Source organism: Pelecanus crispus, chromosome 23 (assembly GCF_030463565.1).
Source record: "Pelecanus crispus isolate bPelCri1 chromosome 23, bPelCri1.pri, whole genome shotgun sequence".
NCBI classification, from domain to species: Eukaryota; Metazoa; Chordata; class Aves; order Pelecaniformes; family Pelecanidae; genus Pelecanus; species Pelecanus crispus.
The window spans coordinates 1,692,495-1,712,608 of record NC_134665.1 but is presented as its reverse complement, the minus strand read 5'-3'; the positions used below and the strand labels follow the sequence as shown (position 1 = coordinate 1,712,608).

At 45.6% G+C, this 20,114-nt stretch overlaps 1 protein-coding gene across 1 annotated transcript; it reads left to right on the top strand.

Moving 5' to 3' along the window:
• Positions 1-5,085: 5,085 nt before the first annotated feature.
• LOC142595831 (E3 ubiquitin-protein ligase RBBP6-like) lies at positions 5,086-19,390 on the top strand. The gene is made up of 14 exons (XM_075724676.1): positions 5,086-5,251; positions 7,571-7,665; positions 8,264-8,277; positions 9,334-9,397; positions 11,059-11,103; positions 13,489-13,577; positions 13,698-13,794; positions 14,640-14,779; positions 15,693-15,865; positions 16,618-16,721; positions 17,156-17,347; positions 17,428-17,506; positions 17,603-17,660; positions 18,886-19,390. The coding sequence occupies exons 1-14, from the start codon at positions 5,086-5,088 to the stop codon at positions 19,388-19,390; spliced, it is 1,821 nt and encodes a 606-aa protein (XP_075580791.1).
• The last annotated feature ends 724 nt before the right edge of the window (positions 19,391-20,114 follow it).

Here is a 20,114-nt window from a genome sequence, read left to right as displayed (position 1 = left end):
AGAAAGAGAAGGAGAAGGAGAAGGAGAAGGAGAAGGAGAAGGAGAAGGAGAAGGAGAAGGAGAAGGAGAAGGAGAAGGAGCAGGAGCAGGAGCAGGTATCTCCCCGTGCGGGTGGGCCTGGGGACAGGGACCTGGAGACCTCAGTGCCCTGGGCCCCAGCATGGCCCAGCTCCCCAGCCCAGCCGCGAGTGCTCAGCCCCAGGGCCAAGGCCACAGGCAGGGTCCGAGCGGCTCCTGCTGCTGCCCCGAGGGTCGCCAGCCCGCGCCCTGAGAGCTGGAGGTGGGTGTCTGATGTGTGCAGGGCAGGGGAAGGCGGAGTGGCCTCCTCTCCAAGAGACGGCTGCAGGCTGTGGAGCGGGCGTGCTGTGGTGGGGACAGAGCAGGTGCCTTTGCTGTCCCCAGGCCTGCACGTGGGTCTCGTGCTCATGGACGGCTCCACCTCTGTTGACAGCCTTTGATAAAGAAATGTGCTGCCTGCAAAAGGCCTGCCCTTGGGCCTAATCCTGCACCCTAACATTGGCATCACCTTGCAGGGTGGCCAGGAGTGGGGAGAAAAGCCCAGCTGGGAGGAAAACAACTGCCCAGCTTTGGGTTTTTTCTTGGTTTGCTTGTTGGTTTTGCTTTCAAAATAATACTATTTAGGCTCTAAATACAACCTGCAAGGAAAAAGGTAGCAGGCGTACCAGGCTGGCCACATTTCAAGCCTGAATGCATTCAACAGCCGCACAAACCACCGCTCGCTCCCGCTGTGCACACTCCACCACCTGCCTGCAGGTACAGGCAGCCGCCCTGTTTCTTGAGCACTCTCCAGGAGCGGCAGCACCAGGCATCTCAAAAAACCCTCCTGCCTGCAAAACCTTGAGCAGGGGTTAATGGGGGACAATTTCTCCTCTCTTCAGGCCTGCTGGTTAAAGACTCGTCCATGGAGAGATGGCTCAGGACCACGGCAGGGCCAGCGGCGCTGCTTTCTGGATGCCATGGTGGCGATGGGCAGAGGGACCGGTTGTCAAATCCCAGGTCTGGGTACCCGTGTGGGGTGTGAGGGTCCCCCCTGCCTGGCTTTTCCCAGCAAAGTCGCAGCTGGTGCTGTCCCCATGCTGCAGCCCCGGGGCCAAGGCTGAAGGAGCTGGGCATTTCTGTGGGCGCTGCACCCTGCCGGGCCCCAGCGCCGTCTGCCCTGGGCTTCCCCCGCTGTTCTCTCCAGCTCTGCTTTCTGCCAGGGCCGGGGCACCGCAGAATGTCTTGCCCGCTCCCCACAGCCGTCCTGACCCACGCCTTCAGCTTGTACATTGTGTCCACAGCACCCAGCGTGTGATTTGGGGGTGGCAGGTCTCTCTTGTGGCACCCTGGGAATGGGGACAAAGCAAACGCCATCGCTCTCTTTTGCTCTTTGTCCCCAGGGTGAGCAAGCGGAGATGTCCCATGTGCTGGAGAGCGTCCTGCAGGGAGGTGACAGCGGATTGCAGAGCAGCGCTGAGACCCGCCTGACAGCCAAGGTGCGCAGTGGCCGCAGAGCAGCCCAGGTGAGCTGGTTCTCTTGCTTCAGGTTTGAACGCCTGCTCGTGGTGGTGACTGCATGCAGCCCTTAGCTCCTGTCTCAAGGCACAACGTGTGCTTAGGGCGAGGTTCATCATCCATGCTAGTGGATGTGAATCTGTATTTCAGATAGATTTCTTGATCGTTTTGGATAGTGGGGGGTGAATTTCTTGTCAGATCTGATTCCATCATCCTTGGTTTTGCATCTTCACGTGGCTGGCGAAGAGCTGGTAGGAGGAGTGGGAGAAGGGTCAGTGGTGCCGTTTCCACATTGACTGCTTGTACGGGAGTTATCAGGGTTCTCTTCCATCTGTGGTTTCTTTGCAGGCATCTCTTGAAGCCACTTGTCTGTTTTGTGAGGGGTAGTGGACTTAACAGGAGACCTGCTTTAACTTTTTTTGGTTGTTCTTGCATTCTTTGGCAATATCTACTTAAAAGTCTACTTCAGGAAAAGAAGAAGAAATCACTTTGGGTTTCTGTGTCTGCCTGAAAGGACTAAGCTGATGATAGAGAGAACTGATGTGAAGAGCCATTTTTTGGCGATATTGGGTGCCCCATCTGACTTGTCTGTCTTTCCCTGTGCGTAGGGTGGTGGTTTGCGCATGGCACTGCTCTGTGCTGCTGGGTCCACGTCCCTGTTGGTTGCCAGATGCAAGGCAAAGGGCTTATCCTCATTAAAAATGACTTGTCTAATTTCAGAAATTGTCTGCATAGAGTTAAAGATGAAAGTCTTCCTCATCTCTTTGTGCACTAGTAGAGAAGCGGTGGGGGTTTTCAGGGCAGTGCCTGTGAACGAGCCTTTAGGAGATGCTGTCCCTTGACCCTCAGATGGGGCAGTGAAGAGTTTGAGAAAGTTGTGGGTGTTTTGGTGTTCACCAAAGCAGGTTTGTTTTTTTTTTTTTTGTAGCTTATATTTCTTATGTAGGAGAGCTGTGAGGCTGGGAGGACAGGCTGTGGGTAGGAGGGAATGTGCTTAGTTGCATATCAAAGGAAGATAAATATCTGAGTAAGGTCAGCGTTCAGAGTTCTGGCTGTTTACATGTGGACCTGAACTTTTACCAGAATGGATTTGCTTGCACTTCTCTTCTAGTTCACGTGTGGGTACAGGAAAGAAGGCAGCAGACGTATACACTAGTTCAAATCCCTTTTTATTGCCGGCCATAAAGGTGCCTCTCGGCTGGGAGCCCGAGAAGCACGCCATGTTACAATTCTTGATTCCTTATATGCAGTCTTAAGGCTACTCACGTATTCATTTTGACAGTCTAAAAAACTCTCTTGGATTTGACCATGAGGTGGCATGTTAGCATTCACTTTTGAGTATTTGTTCACATGAACCCCTGTGCAAGAACGCTTCATGCATATTTCCCAGCTGAGTTGGCACTCTTTTGGTGCAACTTTGCTGCTTTCAGCTGGTTTCCGTCTGGTTTCTTCTAACAGTAGAGCCACTTGTATAGGCGAGGTCACGGTCGGTCAAGTTCTCTTGCGCATGTCTTTGAAGCCATCTTTACATAGGAGCTTTTCTTATGTACCGCAATGTGCTGGTCAGCTTTTTCAGCCGGGCTAGTTCAAAGCCCCCTTCCTCCCACTCCTCCTCCACAACTTCATCCTAATCCTCCTTCTCCTGTTAAATGTCCTTATTCTCTTTTTCATCCTCTTGCTCACCTTCTTCTTGTTTCTCCTCCTCCTTCTTCTCTTTCTCCCCCACCTCCTCCACTGCCTCCTCTTTGTTCTGTTCGTCTGTTCATCCTGTATGTCATCCTCCTCTTCCTTCTCTTCATCTTCCTCCTCCTCATTGTCCCATTCCTCTTCATTTTCCTTCTCCTTTTCCTTCCTCCTCCTCCTCTTCCTGCCCCTCTACCCCCTCCTTCTCGTCCTTCTCCTCTTCCTCCTCTTTTTTCCTCTTCTTTCTCATGTTTGTCCTCCTCCTCCTGTTCTGTGTCTTGTTCCCCTATCTCCTGCTCCTCCTCCTGCTCCTCCTTCTTCTCTTCCTATTCTTCCTCCTGCTCCTGGTGCCACCTGTTCCTCTTCTGACTGTTCCTCGTGTTCCTCCTCCACCTCTTCTTTCTCCTCCTCTCACTCCTCCTCATGTTTGTCCTCCTCCTCCTGTTCTGTGTCTTGTTCCTCCTTGTTCTCATTCTCCTTCTGTGTTCCTCATCCCCTTCATCCCCTTCCTCCTCCTCCTGCTGTCCATCCGTTCATCCTGTTTGTCTTCCTTCTTGTTCTCCTCCTCCTGTTTGTCCTCCTGTTAATTCTCTGTGATGGGGTCATCACAACGTGGTTGGTTGGGTGCCTGGGAGTCGGTGATAGATGAAGGGATTCCCCGTTTAGAAGCGTCTTTCCATATGCCCTTTTCTCCTGTCAACGTGAGAAAAATGACAGGCTGACAGTGGGGGTTTTAAAGGGTTTGTGGGTTGGAGAGAGCAGGGAAATGAGCTTATTCCACTGGGCACTCTGTCCTGTGCTGCTAAAAGGTGGTCTCGGGCTAATCGATTCTGTGTTACCATTTGTGGTGATAAGTTGATTTTTTCCTGTAGGGCTGTAATACTCCCTGCGGTTTCATTAATGGCTTTTTCTAGTTCTCTTGACACATTTGCAGTAGCTCGCTCTAGTTTTGCAACCCCTAAGCATGGGATAAAAGCTGTTACAGACAGGGGGAACTTAGTGCCACGTGCCATCAGAGGGCTGTAACACTTTTTCCCATAGCTATCAGTAGCTGGGAGCTCCAGAGGCAGAAGAGATGCTGGTTCTAACCTGTGCGGAAGGTATTATTGCACTCTAGAATCCACTTTTCAGCTCAGCTGGAGGGTTAATCCTCAAGTGCCCTTTCTTCACCTATCCAATATTGCCCTGGTAGTTGTGCAAATAGGGCAGTCTGATCTTCAAAGGAGTCTGAATGATGCAAATGATTTCCTGTGCAAGGGTTAGCATGTGCCGGATTGGGCTGTTCAGGTAAACCAGTGAGGTTGGGACCCAGAGGAGATGGCTCAGAGCATCAGGATCCTCTAGGCCCGTAGTGGCAGCCAAGTACCATTACCTTTAGTTTGATTGTGGCTTCCTGCAGAACAGCAAGTGAATCTCTCTGTGAACATCCACGTTGTCTGGCAGCGTGCAGGGCCGGATGAACTCCCTCCAGGAAGAAATGGCCAGCATGATGGCTTATTCGAATGGGTTTCACGTAAGGGCTTCTGGAGAATCTCCTTTGCCCACTCAGTGGATGTGGTAGATGGGAAGGTTTGGCGGAATGTGTGGAGGAATGGCGATTGCCTTTAGGGAGAGCTCAGGGTTAGGAGGAAGAGGGTGGGGCCACCGTGCCCCCATGACGCAGGCCTTTTGTCATAATGCGTTGGGTGAGGTGAGGCGCTGGCAGCAGCCTGTGCACTTTTCATCCAGGAAAGCCCTGGGCGGAACGCTGAGGCCGGGCGCCCGAGTGGCCGTAGCGAGCGGTCGGGCCTGGGAGCGCTGCGTGCGAGAGAGGGAGCGGAGGAGGAGCCGGGGCCGCAGGGGCCTCTCCCCATCGTGTGGCCGCCCGGCCGGGCTGCGAGGAGGAGCATGTCGTGCGTCCACTACAAGTTCTCCTCCAAGCTGAGCTATGATACGGTCACCTTCAGCGGCTTCCACATCCCCCTCTGCGACCTCAAGCGCCAGATCATGGGCCGCGAGAAGCTGAAGGCGGCCAACTGCGACCTGCAGATCAGCAACGCCCAGACCAACGAAGGTGCGTGGGGGCGGCGGGCGCGGGGCCTTGGGCACCTAAAGCTGCCTGTTTATCTGCAGATGTGTCCTGGTTTTGTCTGGGCCAGAGCTGGTTTTCTCCCTAGTAGCTGGTGTGGTGCTGTGGTTTGGATTTAGCATGAGAATAATGTTGATAGCACACTGATGTTGTAGTTGTTGCTCAGGAGTGTTTGTGGCAGTCAAGGACTTTTCCGCTTCCCATGCTCTGCCGGGTGCAGAAGAAGCTGTGAGGGGGCAGAGCCAGGAGAGCTGACCCAAACTGGCCGGAGGGCTGTTCCATACCATAGGGCGTCATGCTCAGTATAGAAAGTGGGGGGAGTTGGCTGGGGGGCAGTGATCGCTGCTCGGGGACGGGCTGAGCATCGGTCGTCGGGTGGTGAGCAACTGCGTTGTGCATCACTTTGTGCTTTGTATGTTCTTCTATCATTAGTAGAAGCGGTATTACTATTTCTCTTCCTCTGCTGTCCTATTAAACTGCCGTTATCTCAACCCATGGTTTTTACCTTTTTTCCCCCCCAATTCTCTCCTCCATCCCCACGGGGTGTGGGGGGAGGGTGAGCAAGTGGCTGTGTGGTGCTTAGTTGCCAACTGGGGTTAAACCACGACAAGATATTTAAACTATGTTCAGGAGAATGTCTGTGAAGAGACTTAAGAGCACACTGTTAGGGGTCTCAGGAATGCCATTGGATTGCATGGCACGCGTAGGTAGAGATCCATTTCAGAAGTCTTGTATTTTTCTACTACTGTTGAATGAAATTGTCAAGAGCTTTTGAAAAATGGTTACTTTGCCTGAAGGGCTTTGCTGCAGAAGGGTCTGTGAATGTTGTCTTGGGTTGCTAAGGTACTGTCAGCTTCACACATGCCAGCAGGCTGAGTGGCCAACTGGCTGGCGTCACTACTGGAATGGTTGGGTCTGTGTCAAACAGAGCCTTAAAACCAGACTGATGGATGGTCCTAAATGTGATGGAGCCCAATTCTTATCCCCAGGAGAAAAAATGTTTTCAGATAGGCGAAAGGTGTATTCTGTTATAGCAGGTGAGGAATGGAAAGCAAAGTTTTAGAAGAAAAAGTGATGCTCATAAAGATGTTCCCCCGTAAAGTGTTACTCTAATGTATATCATACCAGTTTTACAAAGTGTGTTGCTTTGTTTCCATACGTAATCAGAATCCGGTGAAGAAAAAGTGTCTGCTTCACTAGGTTCTGTTAAGCGTGGTGTTCCCTAAAGGTGAGGTTAAACAAGGAGTATCTGTTATGCTTTAAAGAGCATCCCTCTTGTTCACCAGTGAGCAGATCCTCCTCTAGGTCGGTTGTGTTGCCCTTTGACCTTTGTAAAAGGAGTCTAAAATTTTCAACTTGGTCTATTAGTGACACAGGTGCTTCCTGAAGCTTTCCTAAGGGTGTTTCCCATGTGAAAATGCAAAAATCCCCCCGTGGTTTTCAGAGCAAAGCTAGAGAATACATTTCAGTGTAATGTATACGTATGCCAAATTTTTGCTTGAAATGCATAACCATGAATTTCAGTTTTTATTCATCAGATGTAGATGCTTAAACTCACTAGAAGTAAACAGGATTTTAAATATGACTGGAAAAAAATGATATGATGGACTCTTTTGAAGATCTGGGAAGGCAAACTGGATGGTTGAGACCTATTTTGAATGTTGGGGGGGCAGGGGTGTCCTCTTCCATGCTTCCTCTAGAGGCGTGTTCTATAAAGGCAGAATTCCCTTCAAAAAGCCTGCACTCAGGAATGATGCATTTCAGCTTGCCTCCCCCTCTTAATTTGATCTGAACTTCTTGACCTGTCTTTTAGAATAGATGTTCTCACAATGTTGTGGAAGAACTGTGAACTGCAGAGCTCAGGATTCCTGAGTGCTCTTTCCTGCCCTGTAACATTCTGACTCCAACCCCTTGGAGCATGTGCTATTCTGCTTCTCAGGCAAGAGACAACAAACCAACAACCAAACAACAAACCCCAGCTGGGACCTGACCTGGTCTTAGTGCAGATGGCAGGCTGTCTTCTGTGTTCTGTCAGTCCTGAGTGACCTTGGAGACCAGTGTGCTGCTGGCATTCAAACTGTTTTAAATGAATGGAAAAGATTTTGCTGCTTGTGTGTGATTATCAAACCTGAAGACTTCTAGGAATGTCCCATTAGTGTGTTGAGACGATAAAAGCACAGTGTTGCATAGAAAGCTTTGCTTTCATCCCTGTGAAGGGATTGCCTGAAGTGCTATGTCATTACGTAGTAATAGACATTCTTACAAACTGAATACTGTTTTGTTCTGTATTTGTGTTGTTTTCAGAATACACAGATGCTAATGCGCTGATTCCAAAGAACTCATCAGTGATCGTTCGAAGAATCCCTGCTGGAGGAGTCAAAGGCACCAGCAAAACCTATGTTGTGTAAGTATCCATACAGCATTGTACCCTTTGTTAGGGCTTTCAGTGTGTTAGCTGGTTTTGTGGATATTAGTTTACAGAGGCATTCCGATTGCATCTTTGTTGTTAAAGGTGCTGTTAATTTTGGTTGTCATGAGGTAGATTGTAATGTATCTGTCCCAAAGTCGACTGGGACATGGGGTTTGAACTGGAGCAATGGTAACTTTTAAGATGATTCTCTTGGGCTTCTTCTTGGGCTTGATTTTGCTGAGACCCAAGTTGTAGGTGCTGTTTCCTCTACCTGAGTGGTCATTATTAAATCTTCTTGCTTCTATTGCTTTTACAGTGAAGAGAGATATGCACTGTAGTGTGAACTGAGAATTTGTTCCCATGTCAGAAGAGTCTGATTGTTGGGGTTTGACTCTTTCTTGCCTTTGGGGGAGGGAGGGTGGGATATGGCAGGTATTCTTATGCCCCAGGTCTGGGGTTTTGCATCCTAGCTGTAGAGGAAAGAGCAAGGGTTGCCAGCTGGCGAACCATGCAAACAAGAAGTTCCATTCATAAGGGATTTGTATCAGTTTCCTAAAGACAGCGTCCGTTTCAGGCAAGAGAAAAAGAACACTGTCCCAAAGTGTATTGCCTTTTGAGCGAGTACAATGAAGGAATAGTTAATCCTTTCCAAACCTGAAACGCAGGAAGCAGTTTAGCACATTGCCAACTGTTGCTAGTTCTCTTTCTACATCTGTTTTTACCCTAAGCTGACATCTGTGCTCCAGGTTTTAGTTCTGTATTCCCAAGATTTAAGGAGGGCAGATAACTGGGTGTATTGATTAAAATGACAGCCACTCAAATGCCATTCTGCCTACAGCATCATTGCTGTCATTTCTATATTCACACAGTCCAGTTGTGTATCAGCTGCATTAGCACTGTTTGAATGGTCACGTTTTCCAGCCTTCTTAAAGATAGGCCTCTGCACCACAATTAGTAGGTGTTATTAGCTTGTGGTTTTGCCATGTCCTTCTGATGTGGGTTCCCCATAAATAAAGTATACTGATGAGTTACAGTGTGTCTCGAACAGACAGTACAGCAGCATCCTGGTGCCCGTGAAGCACTTGCAAGCAAAACACCCTGAATTTGTGTGGCTCTGCATGTAAACTTTGGGCACATTACTGCAGCAGTTGTTGCAGTGCTTTCAGGCACTACTGAGTAATTCTGGACGCCACAGCGTTGTGCTTATAAACATGGCCTTGTTTTGGGGGTTAATTGAAGGATGGATGCTCAGTGCTGTCTTGTGAATGCATCCTCCGTTTCTGGTTGGGTGGCATCCTCTCCTGGTATTGTAATGCTGCCCTAAAGTGAGAGGACAGATGCTGCTGGCATCAAAGCTCAACTAAATCCCTGTGTGTGGGGACAAGGAAAGAATGGCACTGCTGTTGTAACGTTGAAAATTAGCCGTGCAGATTAGCTTTTGATTCCTCCAGCTGGAAACATTGCAGAAACTGCTAGTAGAGTGGTTAATGTTTGGGAATGATGAATGCATGCTGTAATGGTGGAGAGGCCTTGAAAATGCGTTACTCGCCTTGCAGTATGTTCTTGAAGGGAAATGCACGAAGAAACCACTGTGTGGTAATCTACAAGTATTTCCTTGTACTTCCTCATCTTCAGGAGGTACGGGCTCTAATTTAAGTTCTGATCACCTCCATTTCTCTTCCAGAAGTCGAACGGAGCCAGTGAGTGGACCATCAAAACCAGTACGTAAAAACACAATCTCACACTTTTTTCTGCACACTGCACTTAATTCTACACAATGTAGCCTGGTATAAATTTTCCAAACAGTAACTTAATCTATTTTCCAGTAGAACATAGTATATGTTGTAAATAGAATGTATTTGATTCAGCATCGTAGTGTGTATGTTTGTATCGGTTGTTGTGTGCTTTTGTTCCTTGCAACACAAATTGTCTGGAGTGCATTTTTTGCCATTTTCACATTGTATTACTTAGCTTTTGTATTGAAACTCTTTTTTTTTTTGCCTAATGTTTTTTGAAAATCCATTATTGTTCAGCTTGGTACTGTTCCTTAGTTCTGATTTGGGGGTTCAAACAAATATGATAAGTCACATATCCCATACATTTTGAGGACAGTTCTGTGCAGCTAAATGATTCCTTTCCATGTCCTTAAATACCTGGGTATTTGTTCCTAAAACTGAATGATTGAAGTGATATTGCTTGGGCCCCTCTGAGTGCATAAATGTCTTTCATAGCTTGCTGTGAATTTAAACATCGTTGCTACACAAAGTGCTATTGTCAAGTTCTGCATTTGATCTTTCCACTTTCTCGGATGAAGCAGTTTAGTTGAATAGTTTGTCTGCAAATGGAAATACCTAAACCCCAGTGTACAAATGTTGGCACAAGTTTAGAGCCTGGTGCATTTGTGGGTGAAATCCCTGTGTTTTGTCTTAACCTCTGCCTGCAGTATGCTTTTGGAGCTGGGTGACTTCAGGGTTGGATGCTGCTTCAATTTCGCAGAGGTTAAGCCTGTCTTTAGTGTACCACCATATGATGCTAAACATATGGAGAAGGAAAGATGAACTGGAGTGAGGAATCATTTTCTGCATGCAGAGATCTTTTTTCCCAGAGTCTGCTAAAAACTGCTGCCTTGAATTCTTCCACTGCGTTAGGCACTAAAGGACAAGAGCGTTTTCCACGGAAGGCTTTTAATCTCTCTTCTGATCCAGTTAGTGACCCCTTGAGGAGAGCCGTTCAGTTTACATTGTGAAATGTTACTCTATGCTTTTGAACAACTTCAGGCATAATAAGCAGTGATTTGAGTGTCTTTCTGCTAAGGTTTTACTGGTGTGAGCTTCACTGCTGCTTGTGGCGTAATAGAATTGAGTATACTGGAAAAGGAGCAAGCGAAGAGTTCCCCTTTTTCCTTGTGGAAAAAGTGCCCTCCAGTCTTAGTTCTCAACAAACACAGCAGTCCATTACAAACCAGTGGCCTGAGGACTTCATTCCTGCAAGCTGTTCCGTAGGGAGCTGGGAGGGAGGAGTGTGGCTGCAATTTATTCTCAGAAATCCCTTTTTAGCTGCAAATTGGCAGCTTCCTTACCGCTGTGACTCTTAAGCAGTTGTGAGCATTTGACAAGGGTCCCTCTCTGAGATAGTCTGGAGCCGTAAGTTGATCTCAGGCGGGTTTGGTGAGTTTGGTTTCTTCTCATTAACCACAGAGGCACTCTGGAGCTGTCACAGGTTTGGACGCTTTTTTGAACAAATACAGATTACACTGGGTTGGAAATGCCTCTTTCAGTGACACTCAGAGGATATGGTGCAGCCTTTCAGACTGCAGTAGAGGTGAACTATTGCTGTGTTTTGATTGTAGAACTTGAATATGTGTTTAATGTTTTGTGCACAGATCAATGACTCTTCTGGATCTATTTCTCTGGCCCAGCTTATTAAGGTATATCTAGATCTATTCTTGTCAAATGCTTAAAACCAAAAGTGTTTGCTTTGTATTTTAAAATCTTATACTGTGATCTATGGCTGGATAACTCTTGTAATGTGAACAGAACTTTAATTTAGATTTTACTAATTTAAAAGTATTTATTTTAACTGTAAAATATGTGCGTATTTTGATACTGTCCTGTAAAGAGTAGTTGCCAGTCTGGGAAGATAGAAGGGGAGTACCTTATCAGCCTCAACGTAATGTTGCCATATTACTCACCTTCAAGACACAAAGAAGCAGCACTGCAGAAGCTGTTTACCGTTTTTCATACGTTTCATTCATGTTGTGTTGGAAACTAACACAACTTTCAGAGAAGAATTATATGGTCTGTAAGTTATGGACATTTCAGGGTGGGTTGCAACAGCCAAACGAGAAGCGTTTCTGGAACATGGACGATTGCGTGGCTATTTTTGAATTTCTAGTCACGATAGTTATAGTTCCGTTCTGTGAATGCTGCAGAGTTTCATACATCGTAGTACATCTACAGCGGACAGCACAATCTAATTTGTTTGAGCGCAGGCTGTGTCAATTGCGTAAATGTACCTGACTGTTTATAGGAATATGCCAATGTGTACGTGTGGCATATTAGCAGATGGGACCTTCTGAAACTGTTGCAGTGCCGTGTTTTGCTGTGGAACTGCTTGCGTTCTGTGCTCAACAATGTGTAGCTTTGCCTGGTGGTTGCACTAGTGATTGCACTAGTTTGTGCAAAGGCGTAGTGCTAGCCAATGGAATGAGTGGTCTTTCGAGTGACAAAGATGAGAGAAGGCCGGGCCTAGTGCAGAGGAGCTGCTTCTTTCTTCTGAAAATAAAGGCTGGAGTTCATTTCCAAGAAAGAGAAATCTCTTCCCACTCGTAACTTCTTCCCTCACTCACTGCAGAAATTACACTGTGTACATTTGGCCAAAAAAAAAAAAAAAAAATTAGTTTGGAAGGTATCCACCAGAAGAAATTGGACTCCATTAGTGCTGTGCCTAAATGTGTCCTTGATTCTGTAAACTCATGTGAAGTTTTCCTGTGAAATGTGAAAAACTGTCCAAGTGGTGTAGACATTTCAGCTTTTGAGAACATTTAAAGAAAAATACAGGAAAATAACATAAAGCAGCTCAGAACTGTTACTTGCTCTGACCTCCTGAGTGCAGACTGGCTTAGCATGGACGCAATGTGTTGTAAAAAGTTTTCCGGTTTGTTATTCCTATGTATTAAATGCCCTATTTGAGTTTTGGTCTATTCCTAGGATGTGTTATTTTGTGTTTTGGAAGTGTTCTGTAAACCGTTTGGGTTCAAACAAACTAGTCAAGTATCTGTAAAGTTGTCTGTAAATGTTAATGGCAGTGACTTCATAGATGTTGATCTGGATGATGTTACAGTTGAGAAAAAAACTGTCTATATGAATGACTTGACAGATGTTGATGTGAATGATGTTACAGTTGAGAAAAAAACTGTCTATATGAAACAACCATTTAATAAAATACTGAAACTAGATGGTTGCTTTTGTGAATGAATGCATCTAAAAGCAAAAACATGCGCTGTTGATCTGAAAGATAGGTGCTTGAAGGTCCAAGTCATTTACAGTCCCTCCCTTCGTCCCTGCTTATGTCTGGACTAGCGTGCAATAAAAAAATCTGACCAAATACTGGTTAAACAAAAGCAGCTGGCTTCAAGAATTTGAAGACGTAGTTGTGCGTAAGGTTTATGAAGAAGTTAGTAGGGGGGAACATGCAGTTTGGACTGCCTACAGCACATGATGGTGACATTTCTACTGAAAAGAATCCTTTGTCTTGCTGAGGGATTCTAAAAAGCTTGATTCCTTTTCATGCTTCTGTGTCTGAAGCTCAGTTTCAGCAAGCAGAAACCAACTTCCCTGACTGCTAAGTTGAGTGTCCTTTTAATGCTGCAAAAGGTAAATCATGATAGTGGCATACATCTTTCTCAATTAAATGTACAGCGGAGATCTTCTCCTTCACATAGTCTGGAGCTTAATATCAGTTCAAAAATACTGGACAGTGTAATTGTTTCTACGCGGAGCTTGAGTCCACGTGGAAGAAAATGGGACTGGTTCCACAAGCCTTTATGTAAGGTGCAGACAGAGCCTAAGGTTTTGGGTGCCCAGGAATGCTCTTGTCAAGCAGGTTACCGGGCACCCAACCCCCACGTAAGGGCGTAAGGACTCCCCAGAACATCTTCAGCACAACTCTGTTTTATATGAGTAGCTGTTTTGGTGCATCCTCAGCTGGCGTTGTGCTGCTCTTTATGGGACTGGGTGAGTGCTGTGGTCTTTGGTCGTGGGGGCTTCACTGTGTTTCTCATGCGTGTGTCAAATCCTGACCTGTTAAACAGACTGCCAATCTGGCTGAAGCCGATGCTTCCGAGGAAGATAAAATAACAGCAATGATGATACAGTCTTGCCAGGAATATGATCCATCCAAGTAAGTGTTGCTGATGTCAGATCTGTTCTTTGAAGATGATGGAAAAGCTGCAGAGATGCTTGTTGGAACAAGAGAGACACCTTTGCATACCTTTTTCTTTCTTTCCCCAAAATCTTTCAGTTACCTGAAGAAAGCCTTGGGTCCACCTCCACCATCTTACACTTGCTTCCGTTGTGGAAAACCTGGCCACTATAGGAAGAACTGCCCAACACATGGGGTAAGATTGTGGGGGACTGCTGGTGTTCGGTAGTTTGTCATTGTTTTTACCTTGGCAGTCACGGAACAAATACAGAAACACTCCTATTAAGAATTGTTTCCCTTGGGGTGAAACTCAGAGGTTACCTGGCAATGTTGCAAAGCCCTTCAGACTTCCAGGGAAACCTGCAATTACAAATGCAAAAATGTCTTTTTTCCAGGCCATAGACATTAAATATGTCCATAGACCTTTCTCTGTGGACTTTCACGCACATTTTTGTATATTTCAATATCACTGGAAATGTTTCTGGTTTTAGCTCTTTTTAATGACTGGTTGTAGACAGCTTTCAGGATTCCGTCTAAACCCAAGATGTTTCTCTTGACCCCATCTTGTGACTATGTGCGTGTTTTAGGTACACAAGCCTCTGGTTGAGTATTCATGCCATTGAATGTTCGTCACTGAATGCATATGCATGAGGTCTGAATTCAGCCTTCATCTAGAGATGGTGAACACAGGTTTCCCCAGCGAGTGATTCAGAGCAGCGAACTGAGCTCTCGCGCTGAATTGCGCTGGGGAGGAGGAGCGGGTTTGTGTCTCTTCTCCGAGTGGATGGCGAGCGCAGGGGTATTTCCCCCTTCAGGAACCTGAAGTTAAGCCAAAGAATGTCAAATGAGTTCAAAACACTGCTCAAGCCTTTGGAATGTCCTGGCTCTGTTCTTTTAGGAAAAGAAGTATTTTAGTTGAGCAGCCCTTACGCTGGGTACAAGGAGAGCACTAAAGGCTTTTGCTGCTTCAAATAGTCCTTGAAATGTCATTTGAAGTGTGGGTCCTGAGATGAGATATGTCTGCATTTCTTTCCTTAACAGGACAAACAATTTCAGTCTGTTCCGAGAATTAAAAAGAGCACAGGAATTCCCAGGAGTTTCATGGTGGAGGTGGAAGATCCCAACACCAAGGGTGCTATGCTGACGAAAAGTGGAAAATACGCAATACCAGCTATTAATGCGTAAGTAGGGAATTAATTGGGCTGACCACAAATGGAAGGAGAGAAACGATGTGTAAACGTCCGAGTGGCAATGCAACCAAGTTGGCCAGCATCTGGAATTACGGGGGAGGAAGCATTGTCATTGTAGCTTACCCTTAAAATCTGTGATACTTTCTACCATTAAAATAGGGCAGTCCTTCTGTTCCAGCCCCTGCAAGTTGGTGAAACTTGCAGTATGCTAAGAATGTGTATTTCTGCAAAACGTTTCAGTAGTGTTTACAGCGCAGTCGGTCTCTGTGAACGCTCATTTTGCTTCTGGGTTATGCTTCAAAGGCTTCCTGCAAAATGTAACAAAGAGCTGTTGGACTGAGCTTTCCTGCCCCCCTGACTTTTATCCAATCCCATGTGTGAAACAGACTGAAGTTTTCCTGAGGCTATAAATTAAGAAAAGACTACTGTGTGCTGACAAGAGTGGCTGCTTTCAAATGCACTTGGTAGCACTTGTGTTTTTCTGTTGTGGATCTCCTTTTGTAGAAGCTGTAACACAGGCTTCCTCCATTAATCAAACATAATTACTCAGAGACTAACTTTACCCTGAGCCTGCAATTTACACTTACCCTCTGGCAAAGGAGAGGTGGGATTCATTTCACCTGATTTCTAGGTGTCAAGGAATTCTTTTTCCAGTCTGAGCTGGTTTCTGAGTTGATCCAATGAATGGGAGAGTTCTGCAGAAGGAAAATTCTTCCCCCCCTCCCTCTTCTAGTGCTGTGGCTACAGAAAAGTAGTTCAAACGAAATGCCTACATGTTAGAAGGCTAATGGGGTACAAGAAGGATTCCATCTATTCTCTTCCTTTGGTAAAATGCAAAGCTTGGAAAAGTTTCCCTTTACCCATCTTTAACTCTTTCCTTTTTCCTTCCCCACCCCGCCTCCAGGGAAGCTTATGCTAGAGGCAAGAAGGAAAAGCCTCCCTTCCTACCAGCGGAGCCGTCCTCCTCCTCCTCCTCAGCTGATCCTATTCCAGAGGAGTTGTTGTGTCTCATCTGTAAAGATCTCATGACAGATGCAGCTGTTATTCCCTGCTGTGGGAACAGTTACTGTGACGAATGTAAGTGTTACTGCCCTGTCTGTTCATTCAAAACATTGCATCTGATCTTCTGAAAGCAGAAGTAGGAGATAACAAAATTACTTTCTTACATGCTCTATTTAACACTTAAGTAGATGCTGAACAGGAAAGAATGCTTCTCGTATAATGGGGAAAAAAAAGGCAGAAAGCTTTTTTCCATTTTTACCTATCTAATTAAGTCCTCTTTACATGGGAAAGGACGAGTATGAGAAGAGTGCATCACTGTGCAGGTGATTACAGTATTGGATATGGAATGCATTTAGTTTGTCCACAGCCCTTTCCCTCATACAAAATTATACAGCCAGCTCTGGTGCCTGACTGTGCTCTGCAACAAAGGGAGAGTCAGGCATTTAATCCACATTCTTCTCCATGGGAGAGCTGGTTAAAACCTTCAGAACTCAAACCTACTAATGGTTTTTTGAGACATGTTTTATTCATTAACCTGGAGGTTGGTGACTTCTCGCTGTACTAGAGAGTGGAAAAAAGACTCGTGGGGACATCAGGACACAGCCTACTCTACATCTTCAGGTGTGACAGTAGTGAAATATCAAAGCTGTACGGTTGTGTGCTGCATACGAGACATTTGTGACACTATTGAACTTTTATAGCTTCATGCTCTCAATTCCAGACCACATTCACCCATTAATCATAGACGTGTTTTGAGAATTGATTAGAAGCCAACAAATGTCCTCACTTTGGCTAAAACCTGTTTTGATGGTTCTAATTATTCACAGGCATTAGAACAGCGTTGCTGGAATCTGAGGAGCATACCTGCCCAACGTGCCACCAGACAGACGTTTCGCCTGATTCTTTAATTGCCAACAAGTTCCTACGCCAGGTGCCATGATGCCTTTTACGTAAACTGTTTGTAAGACAAGTCTGTTTGTGAAAAGGTGAAAGGGAAGCAAATCCTAATTTACATCTCCTTTAAGCAAGGCTGAATAGAACAAGGCCAAATTTACTTCTGAAATCCATGATCTGTTGTTACAGAAGCTTACAGCCTGGCACATTCAGGTCACACTTTTGTTTAAGATGATTGCCTCGCTTTCAGATTTGGTGTTAACACTGAAGTACTTTAAATACAGATACTCTGAGTCACCAGTCATTAATATCAGTGTCTAATGGGATGTGTTCATCTATCTGTATGGCGATTTATTTTACGGTTGATAGCATTTATAAGAACACAAAAGCAATTTTACTCTGTGGAGGCTTTTGTTCATTTATCTCCTGAAGTTCCGTATTACCTTTTTGTCAATGTTTTTCTGCCTCTAGGCTGTGAACAACTTCAAAAATGGAACTGGCTACACAAAAAGGCTCCATACCCAGATTCGGCAGCAACAGCCACCACCACCACCACCACCACCACCACCACTCCTGCCCATCACCCCTCCTGCTGCTCTGGTGAGTGCCGCTCAACTGTCTAAACCTTTCCCTCTGTCAATCAGCAGTCTGTTGGAAGAGAAGGTAAGTTTTATTTCAACATATGCGCTGATTCCTGTATTTTCGTAGAGCTTATTTTCCAACTGTTTGCATTTATTCACAAGGGCTACCAGGTTCCTGTTCAAAGGCAGCCCGCAGTAGCAAGTGTTCTGGGCCCCCAAGGACAACCAATACCCACAGCTGGTAAGTAACTGTAACTTCAGGATTTCCTGAAAAGAATTATCTTCAGACCAACTGAATGGATTTCTTTTTTTTCATTTTGCCTCCCCACTCCAGTAGGTCATCCAGTGAGAGCCAGAACAATTTGCTCAGCAGGTGGCAGAGCAGGCTGGGAACTGTGAGTATTCTACAGAAATTCAGTAGATGACCACTTGTAACCTGTTAAACGAGGCTGTAACACATGACTTGTACAGCAGCTGGTTTATAATGAACTGAGTATGCACAGATCGCTGTTTACACGTGCTTTTGCTAAGGAACTGATGAACTATAAGAAGATTCAAGAAGAGCACAGGCATTCATTTTGCAGGTAACTGCTTTCCATGTCCGTAAAGGAGAAGCAGATTGTCTGGAAGAACCAGGAGGAGTTCCACTCCACCTCTCTCGTTAGGTGGATTGGGTGACTCAAGGGATCAGCAGTGATAGGAGTTGCACATGTAGGTTGCTAGCTCAGCTCTGGCAGAGATTCAGGTTGACCGATAGTTGTCCTTTGGCAGCCGTTGTTAAGGAACAGGCGTCTCTTTTCCTAAAGCTTCTCTGCAGTGACATCCTTCACCTCCTGACAGCCGTGAGAGGCTGGAAACTGAGGAGGTGGAGTTGCTGGATTTTCTGTGTCTCCCTATTCTGAGTCCCTAACCATGACCTCAAAGCACTTTGGAGGAGATACGTGAGAGAAATTGTCTTCATTTCCTCTTTTGTTTATTTCTGGAGGATACATGGAGAGACTTTAACCTGGACTGCAAACTGGTGGCTTTCGCTAGTATTCTGTTGGCATTGTTGAATTTTTCTTAGGAATTAAGAGACCAGGCTTGTTTAAGGAAATCTTAAATTGGTGAAGGACTTTGAGAGGAGGAATGACGCTAATGGCCATAGGCAGAATAGTGTGAGATGGTTCTTTAAAAAAATAATAAAAGAAAAAACTTGTGAAGAAAAAACTCAGGGTAGCTGATGTTTTCTATTCCTCAAAATCACTTGGGCAGGAGTCTGAATAACTCTGTTGTTCATGCTCTCAGGATCTTTCCTGGAGTAATGGCATTGAGTCACATGTAACCAATCAACAGCTGTGGTAGTTCATGTGATAGAAGTGAGTGGAAATAGCCTTACCCTTCCTGGATGTTCTTACACTAACAAAGCAGCAGCTGTTGTGTCTTGTAAGCAGAAACTCTTACATGTTAGCAAGTTCTTCGCTTGGCAGTAGCATCATGTCAGCAACTGAAAGAAGCTTTGATGTAAGCATATGGAGAGGAAAAAGTAACCCAAACCAAACTTGGGAGGAAAAAACCTGGGAAGAATGACTGTTTTGACTTACCGTCAGTATTCTTTTCTGTGTTTTGTTTTTTTTTAAGGTCCATGTCTCCTTGCAGTACTTCATCTTACTCTAGAAGTTCATATACCGACTCCAAATCAAGATCTGGTTCTTCCTGCACTCGCTCCTCCTCTCGATCATATAGACGTTCCTGTTCTCATTCCTACTCAAGATCACCACCATATCCAGGAAGAGGCAAAGGGAAGAGTGGCAGCTCTCATTCTAGGTCAAGGGCACATGGTTCTCACGGGTCAAGGTCAAGGTCACCCCCATCCAGAAGATCCCGTTCACGGTCAAGATCACCAGTATTTAGAGGCCAGTCTCCCACTAAACAGACAACACCTCAAGGGCAAGGAGAAAGGGGGTATTTTAACAGACAGAGAGAAGTTCCACCGTATGATAAGAAAGCTCCCCATGGCAGATCTGCTGCCTTCCGACATCCATCTGAAAAGGAAAGATACAGCGCGTGGGAGAGAAAGGTCGACACCAATCATGAAAAATCTGCTCACATGGAACCTCCTGTGAAAAAAGTGAAGAAGGAGTAGCCAGACACAGACATTGTTAGAACATCTTCCTTTTAAAAGGATGAGAATACTTTGATACTATCTGTAAAGAGTAGTTCCCACTTGGGGAAAATAGAAGGGGAGTACCTTTTGGGGAGGGAGGTGTTGCAGAAGCCATTCTGGAACATGGACAGTTGCATGGCTATTTTTCTCTTTGTTTGCTAGCTATACTTTACTAGTTATACTTTGTCTATAAACACAAATCACACGTTGATAAATAAAGTTAAGATTCTTTTAGCCTCGTCTATTCCCTGGCATGTCTGTATTACATTTCTAAGTAGCATCTTACCATAAGGGAACAGAGAAGTCTCAAAAAAAAAATTAAACCAAAGGAAAAATCCTGGAGTGGGAGGGAAGACTTAGAGTTAGTTAGAAGGAATTCAAGTAAATGAAAGAGAAAGCAAACCCATTCCCTTCTTGTTTGCTCTGACTGTCCCTGAGTTGGGCTGTGGGTGGCTGTCGGCAGGGTGGAAGCCTTGCATCTCTCTTTACAAGTCCTCTCTCCCTCCCCTGTAAAAGCTCTGCAGCCTCAGGTGCTTCTGGGCTTGGAGGCACAATGAGCTGCATTCTTAAAGCTACCTCAGGTCTTGGTCTACAGAGAGGGGGTTTGGTCTTGGTTTTGGTTTGGTTTCTTTTTTTTCATACGCATATCCCTGTATGAACTTCAAAGCAGAACCTGGATCTGTGAGTGGCAGGAATAAATCAC

Excerpts from the sequence above, each read along its gene's own strand:
- LOC142595831 (XM_075724676.1), top strand. The coding sequence starts at position 5,086 with ATGTCGTGCGTCCACTACAAGTTCTCCTCCAAGCTGAGCTATGATACG. Across the intron at positions 5,252-7,570 it reads CAACGCCCAGACCAACGAAG|AATACACAGATGCTAATGCG; the intron begins GTGCGTGGGGGC and ends TGTTGTTTTCAG. Across the intron at positions 17,661-18,885 it reads GGCAGAGCAGGCTGGGAACT|GTCCATGTCTCCTTGCAGTA; the intron begins GTGAGTATTCTA and ends TTTTTTTTTAAG.